Here is a 15,218-nt window from a genome sequence, read left to right as displayed (position 1 = left end):
GAGACTTTTATTTGTCCATTTTCACTACTTCATTGGCTCATGTCACATAAAAAGTCTTATAGTGATAGGATGTCTAAGGGGTCTACTACGGGGCCATTCTGTGTTATTCAGTGCAGGCTTGAAGATCAACAGTTGGCTGCCGTCAGACCATTTCAGCAGGGAAACAATAGCAGGAAACATGCATGTCAAGTCTTTTCTCCAATGGAGTGTCTGGTCTTTGCAATCCATTTCTGGTTTTCTCATATGTTGCACACATCCGTATATGTCCCAAGCACACAGTCTAGAATGAAGTTTCCATTAGTCCCAGGGACAGATTAGTCCTGGGCCCCTGGGAAGGAAGCTAAGCATCGATTATGAGCTTAGCTTATTATTTCTTTGCTTCTCACAAAATCATCCTCAAATTTGTCAAATTCCTGCTCTTGAATTCAAGCTCTGACTCAATAGCCAGAAGTGGCAGCAGGGTGAGTGTTCTTTGGTCCATTTTAGTTCAGAGTTTGTTTTTGATTTGACTCATTTAGGAACAGGCTTATCCACTGAAAACAGTTAGAACTGAACCCACGGGTTACAAATTCAGACGTGCCAAGAACATTTCCAGATTTATTTTAGATTTGGTGACTTTTCATTTATTGATTTTTTTCATGTTCTGATAGCTTGCTGGTTACACGCTGATAAGTGTTGATATGTTGATAGGTGTTTTGTGTGACTTAGCATAATGGCACGCACCCAATAGTCCCCGATGGTATTCGCTCACAGATTAGCCCTAAATAATACACATTTACTACATATAACATACATACACATCATTTGCTATACATGATTTCTCTTCTTTTCACTTATGTGAAAGCTCAGTTCATTAATAATTATTTCAGGGGCCACCAAACCATAAAAATCTACGGTGGTTACTGTGAAAATATGCAAATATTGTTCTTGTAGTGGCCATTTTGTAGGGATTTAGACTAAGTACTGGGAGATTTTTCAACCTCGGGTACCCCAAAAGAAAAAAAAAAAAAACCAGCTGAGGATTTCTTGGATATGTTGATGCTGTTATGATGTGCAAAACAAGTTCTATAGCAACCATTGTCGAGCAGTGGAATTGGCTGCCTGGCAGGGCTGAGGAAAGCCTCTTTGTTTGTTATACTTGGCCCAGGCTTCCCCTTGGCCTTACACCCCTCAGTTCTGCAGGGGGAACCCACGAGAAGATTTTTTCCACTGAACATGCTCCTGCCAATGTGGCATGCAGAATTCCTATTTGCAGCTGCTGCGCTCCTCCAGAAAGCCAGCAAACTCAGTAAGATAGCGATTGTTTCAAACTCTACAGGAAAAGGCACAGATGGAAAATATGAAGTCGATGAGGAAAAAGTGGACTACAGATAGAGTTTTCTCCTGGATGGCCAAATAGTATTTCCCTTAGTATACAGCAACAGAGCTCTTGTTGCCACATTAATGCCCAGTTACTATGAGAGGTACACCCCAAATTTGAGCTGTTTTTATTGTGAAGTGGTGGACAGGGAACCAAGCAAGTGTCTACGCAGTGTCTTTCTTTTAGTCACCATGCTCATGTACAAGAGGATCTTGAAGCGCTGTTTGAACGATCATTTTCTTTTGGACATGTCATAAGCCCCTATTTGAGGGATTCCCTCATCACTCAGACACAATGCCGTTTGAGTATTTTCAATATAGTCTTTCACCTTCACACTGCCCTCTGTACAGACAAGCAGTTACTATATGGGAAGGTCTGGGTCTTATGGGACAGGAAGGACGAGAATTGAAAAAGTCCCCTATCTGCCAGTGCAGAGGTGTCAAGGTATTGGTTCCACCTACAAACATTTTAGTGTTTGATGTCCTCCAAAGCCTTCACACAAACTCACTTTTCATATGAGTCATCCGGGGCGTCTTTCTCATCTTTCATTTTGTTAGTGGCGTTGCAAGGGGCATGAGGGCTTCTGTGGTTGTCGCTGATATGAAACGTTGTGCAGAAACTGTGGGGATTCATATTTCACTCTGATCAAAGAAGATGAGTACCTTTCTAAAGAGATTTACTCACATTTCCATAACTTTTATTTCATGTAAAATTGTCTTTCATTTTCTTTACAACTAGCTATTAAACCAGGCGTCTCATATTATTATCTGAAATCGAATGGAATTGATATATTATGCATGTGTAGGTACTTTTTGGCTTTCAGGATGTACATGTTTCTTATATCCTACTTGGATATCTGTACACGTTAGTGAGGGAAATAACTGGGCCTTTCTAGACTGAACTGTAACCCTGAAGCAAAAGAGAGGTGAAATTATCTCACATTCAGAATGGGGTAATTTAGATAGAGCACATAAGGGGTGCACATTAGTTGCGGGTCATTCGAATCCCTCACAAACTGAAAGATGTTTGGATCTGAGGAAATGGATGGTCACAATGGTGTGGTTATTAGTAGTGTCTCAATTAGGGGGCATACTGGAAACCCAAATCAACACGCATACAAAATGTATTATTTGTTTATTTACATGCGTAAGAGTCCACAGATGTGGAGCTTGTTAAGGAGGCATCTTGATTTTAATTCCTACTCCTACAAACCAGAGATACAGTTCTCCCATTTTGCTTACCTTTAATGTCTCGGAGAAAAAAAACTGAGAAGTTTCTCATTAAAAGGTGGGACAGGTAACACACACACTGAAGTTAGGAATTAAACACAAAACAGAAAGTCAGCGTATATACACAAATATATGCATAGTACCCTTATCGTACATTATGTGGGCATTCGGGGAAAACCAGTCAGACGTCACTGTGGGTGAGAAGGCCAAAAATGACGAAAATGGACCTTTAACATATTTTGACGCAACAACTTTAAGAAACAATAAATGCTGTATATTTCACCAGAGCATCTTTTCACTGTGGGTAAGGAGCTATTTTAACAAATGTGGTCAAAACATTCAGTCTGCCGAAAGATGTCTGAAACCTTGCTAACTAAGTAAGATTTCCTCAGACAGTGAATGTCACGATTCGATCAAGTTGGTGAATAGGTGCTTGCTGTATATAATAAACATGTTAATGTGACACAACAAACATAACCAGTGATGCACCTTTAAATGCAGTTTCGCCTCCTTTTCACTTTTCGGCTAATCAGTCTTTACAATGCTAGAACCTTTTCTTGTGGTTAAGAAATGGTCAAAAATGAAAAATACTGTATTTCAGAAAATATGGCGTGTAATGTCAACGTTTCATGATGTGAAGGGTTTTCCCAGGCTGCCGCACACATTTATGTTTCGTCTTATTGAATTAGGTTTAAAAAAAAAAAAAAATGAATTAATGCTATCAATGAAAAAAATAAATAAATAAATAAATCACATTGTTCATTAAACAGACCAAAATATTCTACTTAGAGAGATAGTACTAATAAACTTCATTCCTGCCAGTTTTTTCTCTGCCGTGTTAAGGCCAAAAGCCTGTTAAGCTTTCCCTTTACTGTACTACACCATTATTGAACAGGACGTGGTCATGGTGGATACACAGGATAACTCAATTCCCAGTTGGTGTCATTCATTTATCTTTTTGGTCTCTAGGACACGTGGTTGAGAAACAGAGTCTAATGGCCAGACTTGTGGTTTAGTTTCTTCCTGTTTATCTCTGTCACTTCTCTGTGGCTTTTATATTCTTGTTCAGGTTCCCAACTTTACCCTCGTGAACTTGCAACTACTCTCTTTTATACACTATTTCTAACACGTCATGCTTCACTTGTTTTTTGCTTTTAGACCAACCCATCGTTGGTACATGCAGAAGTATTTTTTTTCCTCCTTTTGCTATATACACAATGGACCGAGTCTGTCCCATGATTAGGCCAAAGCCTATCTACCTTCTATCATCTTTATATCTTCATTAAATATGAGGGTTAGGTTTAGTTTTAGGGTTGAAGTTAAGGTCAGTACCTGACCTCACTAATACTCTTGTGGTTGAAGAGCAAAAGTCGTGCTCTAAAACGGTGCATGTAGTGTACCTTTAAAGCTTTACTCTAAAGAAAACTAATTATGTATTATGTACCTTAAATCACTTTTTAAAAGATACACTACCGTCCACGTTTCCAGGCGAAGGATACAAATTAAAGGTACGAAAGATAAAGGTACTTCCCGATTGGCAACTCCAGTTTAGTCCTCTTTCTTTTCTGAGAATGCACATTTTTAGTATTCCACTTGCCCTGGCCTGTATAGTAATAATTTACTGCAGGTTTTGTCCTTGTCTAATGATTATGACGTGAATATGACCATCTGCCTTACTGTCCACAGTACGGGACCTTATGCAGGTCCGTGCTAAAAAGGGAAAATGGTGAAATATTAAGATCACCAGGTAGACTCTCACCACAAGGCACCCAGTTTGTCAAAAGGGGCTTTCACTTTCACTCATCTCTTCTTGATTGGCTGACAGATGTTCCTGTTTAGTAGTATGGTAAACATTTGATTTGCGAGCTTCATAAACACTGAGCGGATAAACATTAGTCATCGTGTCAAAGTCAAAACGTATGTAGCTTCTCCATGACTCCAGCCCTGCCTTCTGTTCTAAATACTAGTCCACTTGTTTGCCTTCCATAAAATATTCAAATTCACCATCAATAATTAAACCGACATATCAGTCTGTCTTGCGTAAATGTCACGTTCACGTTTCACAACGTCTGTCACAACACAGCGGTTTATTTTCTTACACTGTGAAACGGGAACTGATGCCTCTTGCTTGTTATTGCCTTGCATCACTGGTAATAACGTAGGCTTTAGCATTGTGCTGCAGTTCCGGCTGGTCATAACATGAGCACTGGCACCAAAGATGGTGCGAAGAGTGGCAGGACACAGTGAGGCTCATATTTAGGTCTTACACCTCAATAATAAAGACACATAGACAATATGGCCAGATGAGTTATTTATTCACGGCCAAATAGTATTTCCCTTAGTATACAGCAACAGAGCTCTTGTTGCCACATTATTGCCCAGTTACTATGAGAGGTACACCCCAAATTGTAGCTGTTTTTATTGTGAAGTGGTGGCCAGGGAACCAAGCAAGTGTCCAAGCAGTGTCACAAGAAGCATATGTGTTTTCCCCCCACTCAATTCAGTTTCTCATGTGTGTCGTTCATATTCATATTTTGGGACATTGGTTGTAAGGTAAAGAGTCGGATGTGGCGCACTATAGGCTCACTCAAAGACTCAGCAACGCTTGTTGTCATTTCTCAAATAATTCGATTTTATTTCGATTGCACTTTTAACAATAGTCATTAGCATAAAGCAGCTTTATAGAAATCCGGACGTATCATTTTTTTACGCACAAGGGAACCCGTCCTCTTCTGGGTGATACCAGATATTTAAATGATATACTATAAAGTCAGGTGTGTTGAAGGGTGTTCACTATCATAGCGTTTATGATTACAGCAGCAGGTCTTAGGTACAAGTCTGCAGTTTCCAGGTGAGATTATCCACTGAAACAAGTGTGATGCTTGTGCGTGAACTTTTCGTGGAAGTGCATTCATTTTAGTATGCATGTGGGATTAACCACAGCAGCAGCATAACGTGATTCAGAAGTGTAGAAAGCCCCAAACAGAAGTCGAGCAACAAAATGAATCAGACAGGTCCGGAGGCTGAGATGAGCCACAGCAGTAGGCATACACGTATAGCTCGACAGAGAGGGAAATTAAAGGTATGAAATTATTAGGCATGCTCTTATCCTGCTTTGGTTTAATAATGAGTGTACATTGTGAAAGCGTGCAAATGGGGAATCCATACAGCGGATCTTCACAGACCGTGTTAATCTTCTGTAGCGTACGGTGTCTGTGAAGTATGTCCAGAGCGGCTGTGATTTTTCAAATGTTGTTATAGAGGTGGAAACTATGTTAGGACGCCTATAAATAATCTCAACTGGATTCTAAGGACAGTTTTGATAAATGAATAAATAAAATCGGTTCTATGGGTGGAAAGTTCAGGGGGGGAAACACTCTGGCTCCAATACATGGGGAGAATATTATTGTACACATTGAAATAATGTGCCTATTTTTAACAGTTAAGAATTATTTTTAAAAAAAAAATAAAAAATTGTTTATTGAGTGAGGGGGTCCATGCTACGTATTTATTTATTTATTTATTTATTTATTTAACATTTCTTTGGGTTTTATTACTTACCCGGCCCGTTTCCAATCCAACTGAATGTCTGTGTTTTTAAATACATTCCCTGATTTCATGCTTGTGGCATGACAGTTGTTTTGGATCATAAAAGTCAGTTCTAGAGTATTTCTTCACTGCTGAGTTCCCCTTCTCCTGTGTTAGGATTATGCAAAGCACCTCATACACCTTGCTGCTATTCTTAGCATGCAGAAGCTGTAAAAGTTTCCATGTATGCCCTCCCTGTTAGTGAGGTTAATGGAACAAGTGGAAATGGAGCTTCACTGAGTGAGCTAAGGCAACGTTAAAGTAAAATGGTGTGCTCCCCCTGGTGGCCAGTTCTTGTAAGTGCGGTTTTAAATAAACGGCTGTATTATTACAAACAATAAGTGTAGCAAAGATTAATTCATTCATTCATTCTTGTTCAGTAAATGCTTTTTCCTGGTCAGGGTTACAGTCTATCCTGGAAATGCTGAGGATGGGGTATAAGTCCATTAGCAAAGATTCTCATTTTTATTCAGATGCTACATGTGGGGAAATATTTTTACTAAACAAATCAATTATTAAGTATGTTTCATTTTTAATGAGAGGTTGTTTTTTTTTGTTTTTTTGTTTTTTTTTAACCTTGACAATAACTAGCATAGGTCTCTTGAGCATTGATTTGAATGCATTTGTTCTCAAAGTAATGTGACATTCACATTCATAATGTCTCTCTCTCTCTCGTCTCTTTCTCTTCCTCAGTTAATGAGATCATAAGGAAGGATCTGACAGGAGTGCACGGCCGAGCACAGACATAAAGGAAAGGATGCCGCAGGAAATGCGTGGGACTTGCAGTAGTGCCTTCTTCTCTCTGGTTCAGTTTGCAGTTTGCAGGCACCATCACCAGCACGCACCTGGATTATTTCCAATTCAAAATATTTTTGACCTCAGAAACTTTTGACGCCAAGTAGATTATGCTCCATAGCCCAGGCAAACAAATACCTTCCAAACCAGCTTTTAAAGCAACAGTGTGTTCATTTTTAAAGGCCTTGTAGTTTCAAAAATCCAGCAGTGACTGCTCGTGAAATACAGTCCGGGTTGACCTCGTCGGTGTCTTATGCTCTCAAAGCCTTAAAAATGATTTAGACTGGATAAAACCAGTTTAATCCATTTGATTCTTCTGTGATTTCATATTTCATAGCTCACTTTGGTAAACTCTCACTTCAGTACATCTGCTTCATTTTGAAAGCCTGTATCTGTCAAATCCTCAGAAACATTGCACGTCATTCCCCGTCAGATTGAGATTATTCGAGACAGGCAGACACGCCCCTGTTTACGTGTGATGCTTTAGATAATCAGCTAATTAAATAGATCAATTGCAGTCCTTCATTTTGAAAAACGCAACCATTTTCCTAATCAGATTTTCATTGTGAGAAAAGCCTCGATATATAAATTGCAACGAAATGCACTGTTCTCACCGAGAATCGTTTAATGCAAAGTGTGCGCTCCTTGCCGGTGAATTATATAGACTTATATATTATAGTTGCGCTCGAAATTGGGTTTTTATTGACCAGCCGTAATGAGATATTTTTACACCGTCTGTACATTTTCTTCACATGCATTAGCATCTATAGGGTTGCTGAGAGGATAGTGTATATCTACACCCAAGTCCAGAAGAAAAACACAGAGCTGAATTGAGTTTTCTCGGGCAAACTATATCATGATGTCTTGTGCCTTTAGCTATGAAGCTGTAAGCAAAAGTTTGGAAGCAGTTTACAGATGAGCAGAACAATGCATTCTCGGTTTCATATTTTACAGAGCCTAACGTGTCTTGCACTACATTCAGACTCTGACATCATCTGGGGTTCTCTAGTCCATCTTGTACTTTGTATTTCGACCTATTATTGATAGTGCTACATCTCTGACTTCTTATTATTTTTTATAATGCTATTTACAGCAGGTTTTTTTTTTTGTTTTGTTTTGTTTTTTTTAATCCATGGCTTGCACATGAAGTTTCCTTGTTAGCAATTTTTTTTTTTTTTTTTAATATATCTTTTTACTAAGTACTAGTATGGTTATTGTGTTTCATCTCAGAGTTGGTTTTTGCCATAAATAATATGCTGAGCATATGATATGACAGTTTTAATTGATATTTTATCATCTAAATTCAAGACTTTAAATACGTTGATGTACATCACATTTAATAACCAAAAACGTTTTGTTTCATTCAAAAAAATCTTCTGTTTTTTTTTTTTTTTTTTTTTTTAAAGGGAATATATTACATGTGAAATTTGACATACTTCTGACTGTTCCGCGTCTTTAAACGTTATTTCTTTATCGTTTAACTATATATACAGACGGGTGAAATCTTAACTGACTGAACAGCTTTATCCCATGATGGAACATTTCTGTCCCGATGAGAGAGTGGTGTCTTCCAGGATGACTCCACCCTTATACAAAAGGGCGAGACCGCTCCCTGAAATGGTTTGATGAGTATGAAAATGATGTAAATCCCAACCCGATTTCTCAGCTATGGGAGATTTTGGACTGACATGTTAGACAGCGCTGTCCACCACCATCATCCAAACACCAATTAAGAGAACTTTTTTCGTGGATGAATAACGTTCGTTCCTCTAAATACGATTCAAGAGACTTGTAGAATCTATGCCAAGGCACATCAAAGCTACTCTAGCGGCTCATGAACACTTTATTTAGAACTTTTTCACCTGTCTGTATGTTAAATTTTTGTTTTGTTTTTGTTTTTTTTTTAACTGGAGCCATTATCTAAGCATGGTGCGCTTAACATCATGGCAAACCCCTGAATGTAGACTCCTTTTTAACTGTAAATATGCTTGCCTCAATATGTATAAAATATTTCTTTTACTTCTACGCTATAACGTTTTATGACTAGTCAATCGGAAGTAGAGGAAAAAGCTTTATCCTTAGAGACGAATCATTTTATGAACCAACTCGATTGGTTTCTTGTCATTTACCTTCATGTAACCATGGTTGTAGTAATAATATATGAACTGCAAAATATGTCAGCTATTTTACTAGATTAATATAAGATAATGCCAATATTTGCCAAAGAGGGAAAGTTATATCTTTTCTAAGCTTCATATAAAGGCTTTATACCTGCCAGTTTTACTTAATACAGCCATGTGGTGAATGTTTAATAGTTCATGTCTGTCAAGAACATAAGCAATAAATCTGATCGAAGAATTGTTTCCATTTGTCATGCCTTAAGTCATGCAGCAAACAAATAATATTTGGAAAGAAAAAAAAAAATTTAAGCTCATCATATCTTTCTCTTGATGTATTTATTCCTCAAATACTGCAGCTGATAGCTTACCTTGGAATCTCATTTTTGGCACGGTCTTTAACAGAGAGAGAGAGAGGGAGAGTGAGTGAGAGAGAGAAACGGGGAGAGAGAGAGAGTGAGAGAGAGACAGCGAGAGAGAGAGAGAGTGAGAGAGATAGAGAGAGAGAGCGAGAGAGAGTGAGAGTGAGTGAGAGAGATAGAGAGAGAGAGACAGTGAGTGAGATAGAGAGAGATAGAGGGATAGAGAGAGAGAGAGAGTGAGTGAGAGATATGTATATATATAGAGAGAGAGAGAGTGAGTGAGTGAGTCAGAGAGAGAGATAGAGAGAGAGTGAATGAGTGAGAGAAAGAGAGAGAGAGATAGAGAGAGAGTGAGTGAGAGAGAGAAAGAGAGAGAGAGAGTGAGAGAGATACAGAGAGAGAGAGTGAGAGAGAGATATATATATAGAGAGAGAGAGAGTGAGAGAGTGAGTGAGAGAGAGAGTGAGAGAGAGAGTGAGAGAGATAGAGAGAGAGATAGATAGAGAGAGTGAGAGAGAGAGAGAGAGAATGAGTGAGAGAGAGAGAGTGAGAGAGAGAGAGAGAGAGAGTAAGTGAGAGAGAGAGAGTGAGTGAGAGATATATATATAGAGAGAGAGAGAGTGAGTGAGTGAGTCAGAGAGAGAGAGATAGAGAGAGAGTGAATGAGTGAGAGAAAGAGAGAGAGAGATAGAGAGAGAGTGAGTGAGAGAGAGAAAGAGAGAGAGAGAGTGAGAGAGATATATATAGAGAGAGAGAGTGAGAGAGTGAGTGAGAGAGAGAGTGAGAGAGAGAGTGAGAGAGATAGAGAGAGAGATAGATAGAGAGAGTGAGAGAGAGAGTGAGAGAGTGAGTGAGAGAGAGAGAGAGCGAGAGAGAGAGATAGAGAGAGAGTGAGAGAGGAGCCTGAATGAACCCACTGTTCAGGATGTCTCTGAATATGACATCACTTCCACAGTACAGATAATGCTGTTGTTCGCATGACTAGGATATGAAGATTAATGTAAATTTAATCAGACAAATTGTGTTACAGTCATTACACAAAGTCAGCATGATGTAGAGGAGTTAGTGATGTGTAGTGACTAGGGCCAGGAAACCCACTCACTTTATATTCAAAATGCCTTCATTCTGTAAAACATCTCAAATCTGTTTCGCCACACCATCATGTGAAACGAAAAATATATATATATATATTCTAATTTCAAAAATATCAACATCATTTCTGTTCATCTTTGCCAAAAGTAATGTTCTTGATACTGGAAACATTAAACTGTGAAATGCAGACGGCAGGACGCAAGTACAGGTTTGGGTTTTTATTAAAATAAGTTGAAGCAAACAAACCGGCTGTATCAGATCATATTTAAAACCACAGACGTCAGAGACACGACATGATGAAGCCACAGAATTAGATTGGCAAATATAAAGGCTAGATAGCAAGACTTCAGCATGTTGGTTTGAGAGTCTGGATTATATGAAGGCTAAGGATCATGGGTAGTGGAGAGGCACAGATGCTGTTTTGAAGAAGGGGAATGCTGCAGCTCGGAGACTATAGTGGTCAGGAACATAGGAGGAGGGTCTGTCAATCACTGTTTGCATCAGAAACTCCTTATGCTCACTAGTCACATGTTGCATTAGAACAAGCTATGCATCATTTTTTGGATGACCAACCTAAGGCTTATTGTCCTTCTACTCGTCTCCCATTCAGCATGACTATTTCTTACTGCTTGGATCCTAACTGGATTCCCCATTGCCAGAAAGAATATTTATGTCTTGAAGGATGAGAATGGCATTGGTTCTTTTCAAGATGTTCCACTGGGAGTGGATGTCGTAACAGGGATTCAAAGGCAAAATGTCTCTGAGGCCCTCTAGTGGCTGCCTGCGGTACCATTTTAAACCCTGCTCATTCCCATGCTGGTGAATGGAGAAGGAGCCAAACTTACATTTTGAGTTAAATCTTCACAAATTATTTTTGTGGGACTAGTGTTCTGTTGTTTTTGAGTTCAGTTAACGTTATAGCTCCCCCGATGTTTTTCCTTATGATAAATGTGTTTTAGTTACTGCAGGTGTCAGGGCGAGATGAAAATCATGATTTTTTTTCCCCCCTTTAAAAAATATGTTGTGTTCAATGTGATGTTTACTGCTGTTAACTGTTTGTTTTCAGTTGGAACGGTAAATTAGCTACTTATATTCACTTTGCTTTGATTAAAATAATGAATAATGTCAGCTAGCTAGCAAATGGTAACTCAGTCTGTCATGACTCCATCCATCCATCCATTTTCTGTATTGCTTATCCGACACAGGTTTGCAGGGAAGCCTACAGACTATCCCAGGGAACTCTGTGCACCTGGACAGGGTGCCAACCCATTGCAGAGCACAATCGCACACACATTCACACACGATGGACAATTTGGAAATTCCAATCAGCCTACAACGCATGTCTTTAGACTGGGGAGGAAATCAGAGTACCCGGAGAAAACCCCTGAGGCATGGGGAGAACATGAAAACTCCACGTCCATTGGGTGGAGGCAGGATTCAAATTAGGATTTGACATAATAATATTATACTAGCCATTTTGAGTCAGCCGACGTGCCAATTTGCATGCCCCTCCCGACATGAACAAGAGTGTCCATCACCAATATGGGCACACCGTCCGACCGGCCATATCTACTGCGTACGATCGGAGTTCAATTTTCACAAGATGACGACTCCCACTTTGACCAAACAATGGGCCTTGTTTATTGATCCTTTAGTAAAGTTTTGTGTAAATATTTCCTTGAGCCAAACCAAACTGAAAATTCCCTTTTTTTTTTTTTTTTTTTAACAATTTGAAAGTTTCAGAAAGGCTGATTTTCTTCGTACTGGTGTGAATATGTTGATCGCTCGTGAAGTGTGTTAGCGAAACAGCTCTTTTGCATCTAGTGACACCCACAGAACTCAGACAGCTGGTAGCACAAACATAAAAGTATACGCATACATAAAAGTGCAGTTATCCATGCAAATTATACGATCTGAAGTCGATCAACTCAAGGTTTACTTTAATCGGTCTACTAGGCCTACATTTAAACGCACTCAGAAGCACGAGTAGAATACAAATGTTTTTTTTTTTTGTGGTTTTCTTGAACACCAAATTTCTTGTGTAAACAGATTTACGAATAAATCTGTTTGAGTACGGCTTGATCAGAGGAAACGAGAGGAAATGCTACCATGTTGTTCACAAAAAAAGGGTTTAAGTTGTTAAATCCACACTATATGGTTCGTGGTGTTTAATGTTTGTTAAGCTAAAAACCTAAAGCCATTGGTTGTCTCTGGTATGTCATTTTGTGAGGAGGAAATGAGTATTTGAGTTTACTGATCTAAATTCGTCTAGTGTACATTCATACAGTTTGAGTTTGTTTGTTTTTTTTTTAGTTAAAGAATATAGGGAAAATATATATATATATATATATATATTTGTTATACATATTACTTTGCTGCTTTGAACTTTTCTTTTTCATTTAATAAGCTTTGTATATATTTGACATCCTTATGTTTGATAGTTGTTTCTGGAGAATACCCATACAGCATAGTGTGCACGTTCATTCGTAGCAGAACTGCTTACAAGTCTTCGGTAAAAAGTCACCAGTGTGTCCAGCTGTTGTTGAGCTGTTGCTGATCTGGAATTTCTTCCGCTCAGCTTGCATAGGAAAGTGACTCTTACTCCTTGGACCAACAGGTGAAAAATAAAATTTATTTTTTTTAAAAAAATGGTATGAGTCAGGTATTCAGTTAAAGGAAATGTGGTTACAGTAGTTTTTAGACATTATATTCTTTGAATGTCTAACAGCTAAGCTGAATATTACAACTCCGTTTACTTTATTAGTTAAATGATATACAGAGAAAAGATGGTATTTTAGCTTTATTACTCCAGTTAAGTAACACGAAGGTTGACTTTTAGTAATATGTTATGTTCTTTTGTTGATCTAGTTAGATTATTTAAACTGTGGTATAAGGTGAAAGATGAGTTAAAATAGATGCTTATAGGCTACATTATTACATTACTATTATTATTATTATTATAATTATTATTATTATTATTATTATATATACTATTACATTATTATTATGCAAAATCTATTTCAACTTTTTCTTTTTCCCTGTCAGTTGTGGTTTGTCTTCATGCCCTGTCAATGTTTTAACGTACTGTCAGATAAATGGAAATCCCCAATAAATAAATTTTTTTTTGTTGTTGTTTTTTTTTTTAACCCTCTTATTATGTTATAGGGAAATATTTGAGATGTCTGAAATACTGGTTATACTGAAATACTCTCTTTTTCTCTTTGAATTTTTTTTTTTTTTAACTTTCATCATTTAGCGTCATGAACTTATATGCAAATATTTCTTCTTATGGTTTGCAAGCCATAATAAAGGTCTACGGTTTTAAGCTGGTCTTTGTTGGTTTTGTGTGTATTTAAACAGTGGAAGTCATGTTTAACCATAACATAATGGATGTAACTTTTTTCTCCAACACATTAGGAGGGTTAAATTAATAAGGGCTAGACCAGGGGTGGGCAAGCTTATCCGGAAAGGGCCGGTGTGGGTGCAGGTTTTCATCCTAACCAAGCAGGAGGCGCACCTGATTCCACCTGTTTAATCAGTCGATCTTGGCTTTCAATAGATTCAGGTGTGGCTTCTGCTTGGTTGGAATGAAAACCTGCACCCACACCGGCCCTTTCCGGATAAGATTGCCCACCCCTGGGCTAGACCATGATTGCATTTAGGACTGTTGATGATACATTGGGTATGTGATCAACAAAACTGGATGACTGCATTCTGCAAAAACAGTTCGTTTCAATTCATGCTGTGATATCGCCACAATCTGGTGTAACCAGCATGAATCCTTGTGTCAATGTTGCTTGTTGGCAATGTACTTGTGTGGTGAATGTTTTCTTGGCACACACCAGGCTCAGCTTTCCAGTTACATATCACTTGAATGCATACTACATACCGGTTAACAGGATGCTATTACCAAATTTCCTCAGCAGTTTGGGATGCTAACAACGTCCAAAAACGAGTTCTCGTTTCCAGCTTATTCAGAATTTCCTGACCAAGGTTTCTCCCACTGTTGCTCACCTAAATCCAAATGCATCAGTAAGTGCCTTTTTAAGGCCTATGTTCTCTATCTATATCTCTATATCACTATAACCCTTGACCCCTTCTACCACCTCATTAACTGGACAGGTGAAAATCGAAAAAGCATCTTCAACTGTCTGGTTTGGGTGAGCGTGTAGCCACTGTAGCCTCAGGTCATTGTTCTTGGCTGACAGGAGAGGAACCTGATGTGGTCCTCTAGTTTTGTAGCCCACCTGCCTCAAGGTTTGGCATGTTGAACATTCTGAAATGCTTTTCTGCTTACCACAGATGTATATAGTGGTTATTTGGATTACTGTAGCCGTCCTGTCAGCTCAAACCAGTCTGGCCACTTCTACCTTAACCTTTCATCAACCAGACATTTCTACACTCCTGTTCACTGCAAATATATATATATATATATATATATATATATATATATATATATATATATATATATATATATATATATTTTTTTTTTTATTTTTTTTTTTTTGCTAGTCAGATACAGTGGTGCATGAAAATACCAGGAGATCAGCAGTTTATGAAATACTGAAACAAAAAAACAAAAAAATCACATTTGAGATCACATTTACCCCCACATACAGTATATATGGTGACCACTAATTGTACTAATTATATAAAATGTCATGAATTTTTCATG

General features: G+C 38.2%; 1 protein-coding gene across 5 annotated transcripts in view; it reads left to right on the top strand.

The window, feature by feature from the left end:
- nfatc2a (nuclear factor of activated T cells 2a) overlaps window positions 1–9,784 on the top strand; it is a 29,593-nt gene extending 19,809 nt beyond the window's left edge. For 3 of the 5 annotated variants that reach the window (XM_053642965.1, XM_053642964.1, XM_053642962.1), the window contains exon 10: window positions 6,871–9,784. In XM_053642965.1, coding sequence (XP_053498940.1) covers window positions 6,871–6,926 — 56 coding nt within the window. In that variant the 3' untranslated portion in view covers window positions 6,927–9,784. Of the gene's footprint in view, window positions 1–111 lie in introns of all 5 variants that reach the window. The other 2 variants (XR_008387874.1, XM_053642963.1) reach the window with 2 other exon arrangements.
- Window positions 9,785–15,218: the final 5,434 nt, after the last annotated feature.

This window comes from Ictalurus furcatus, chromosome 15, assembly GCF_023375685.1.
Source record: "Ictalurus furcatus strain D&B chromosome 15, Billie_1.0, whole genome shotgun sequence".
NCBI classification, from domain to species: Eukaryota; Metazoa; Chordata; class Actinopteri; order Siluriformes; family Ictaluridae; genus Ictalurus; species Ictalurus furcatus.
Note: the sequence above shows the minus strand (reverse complement) of the source record. Positions and strands in the feature narration are given on the sequence as shown.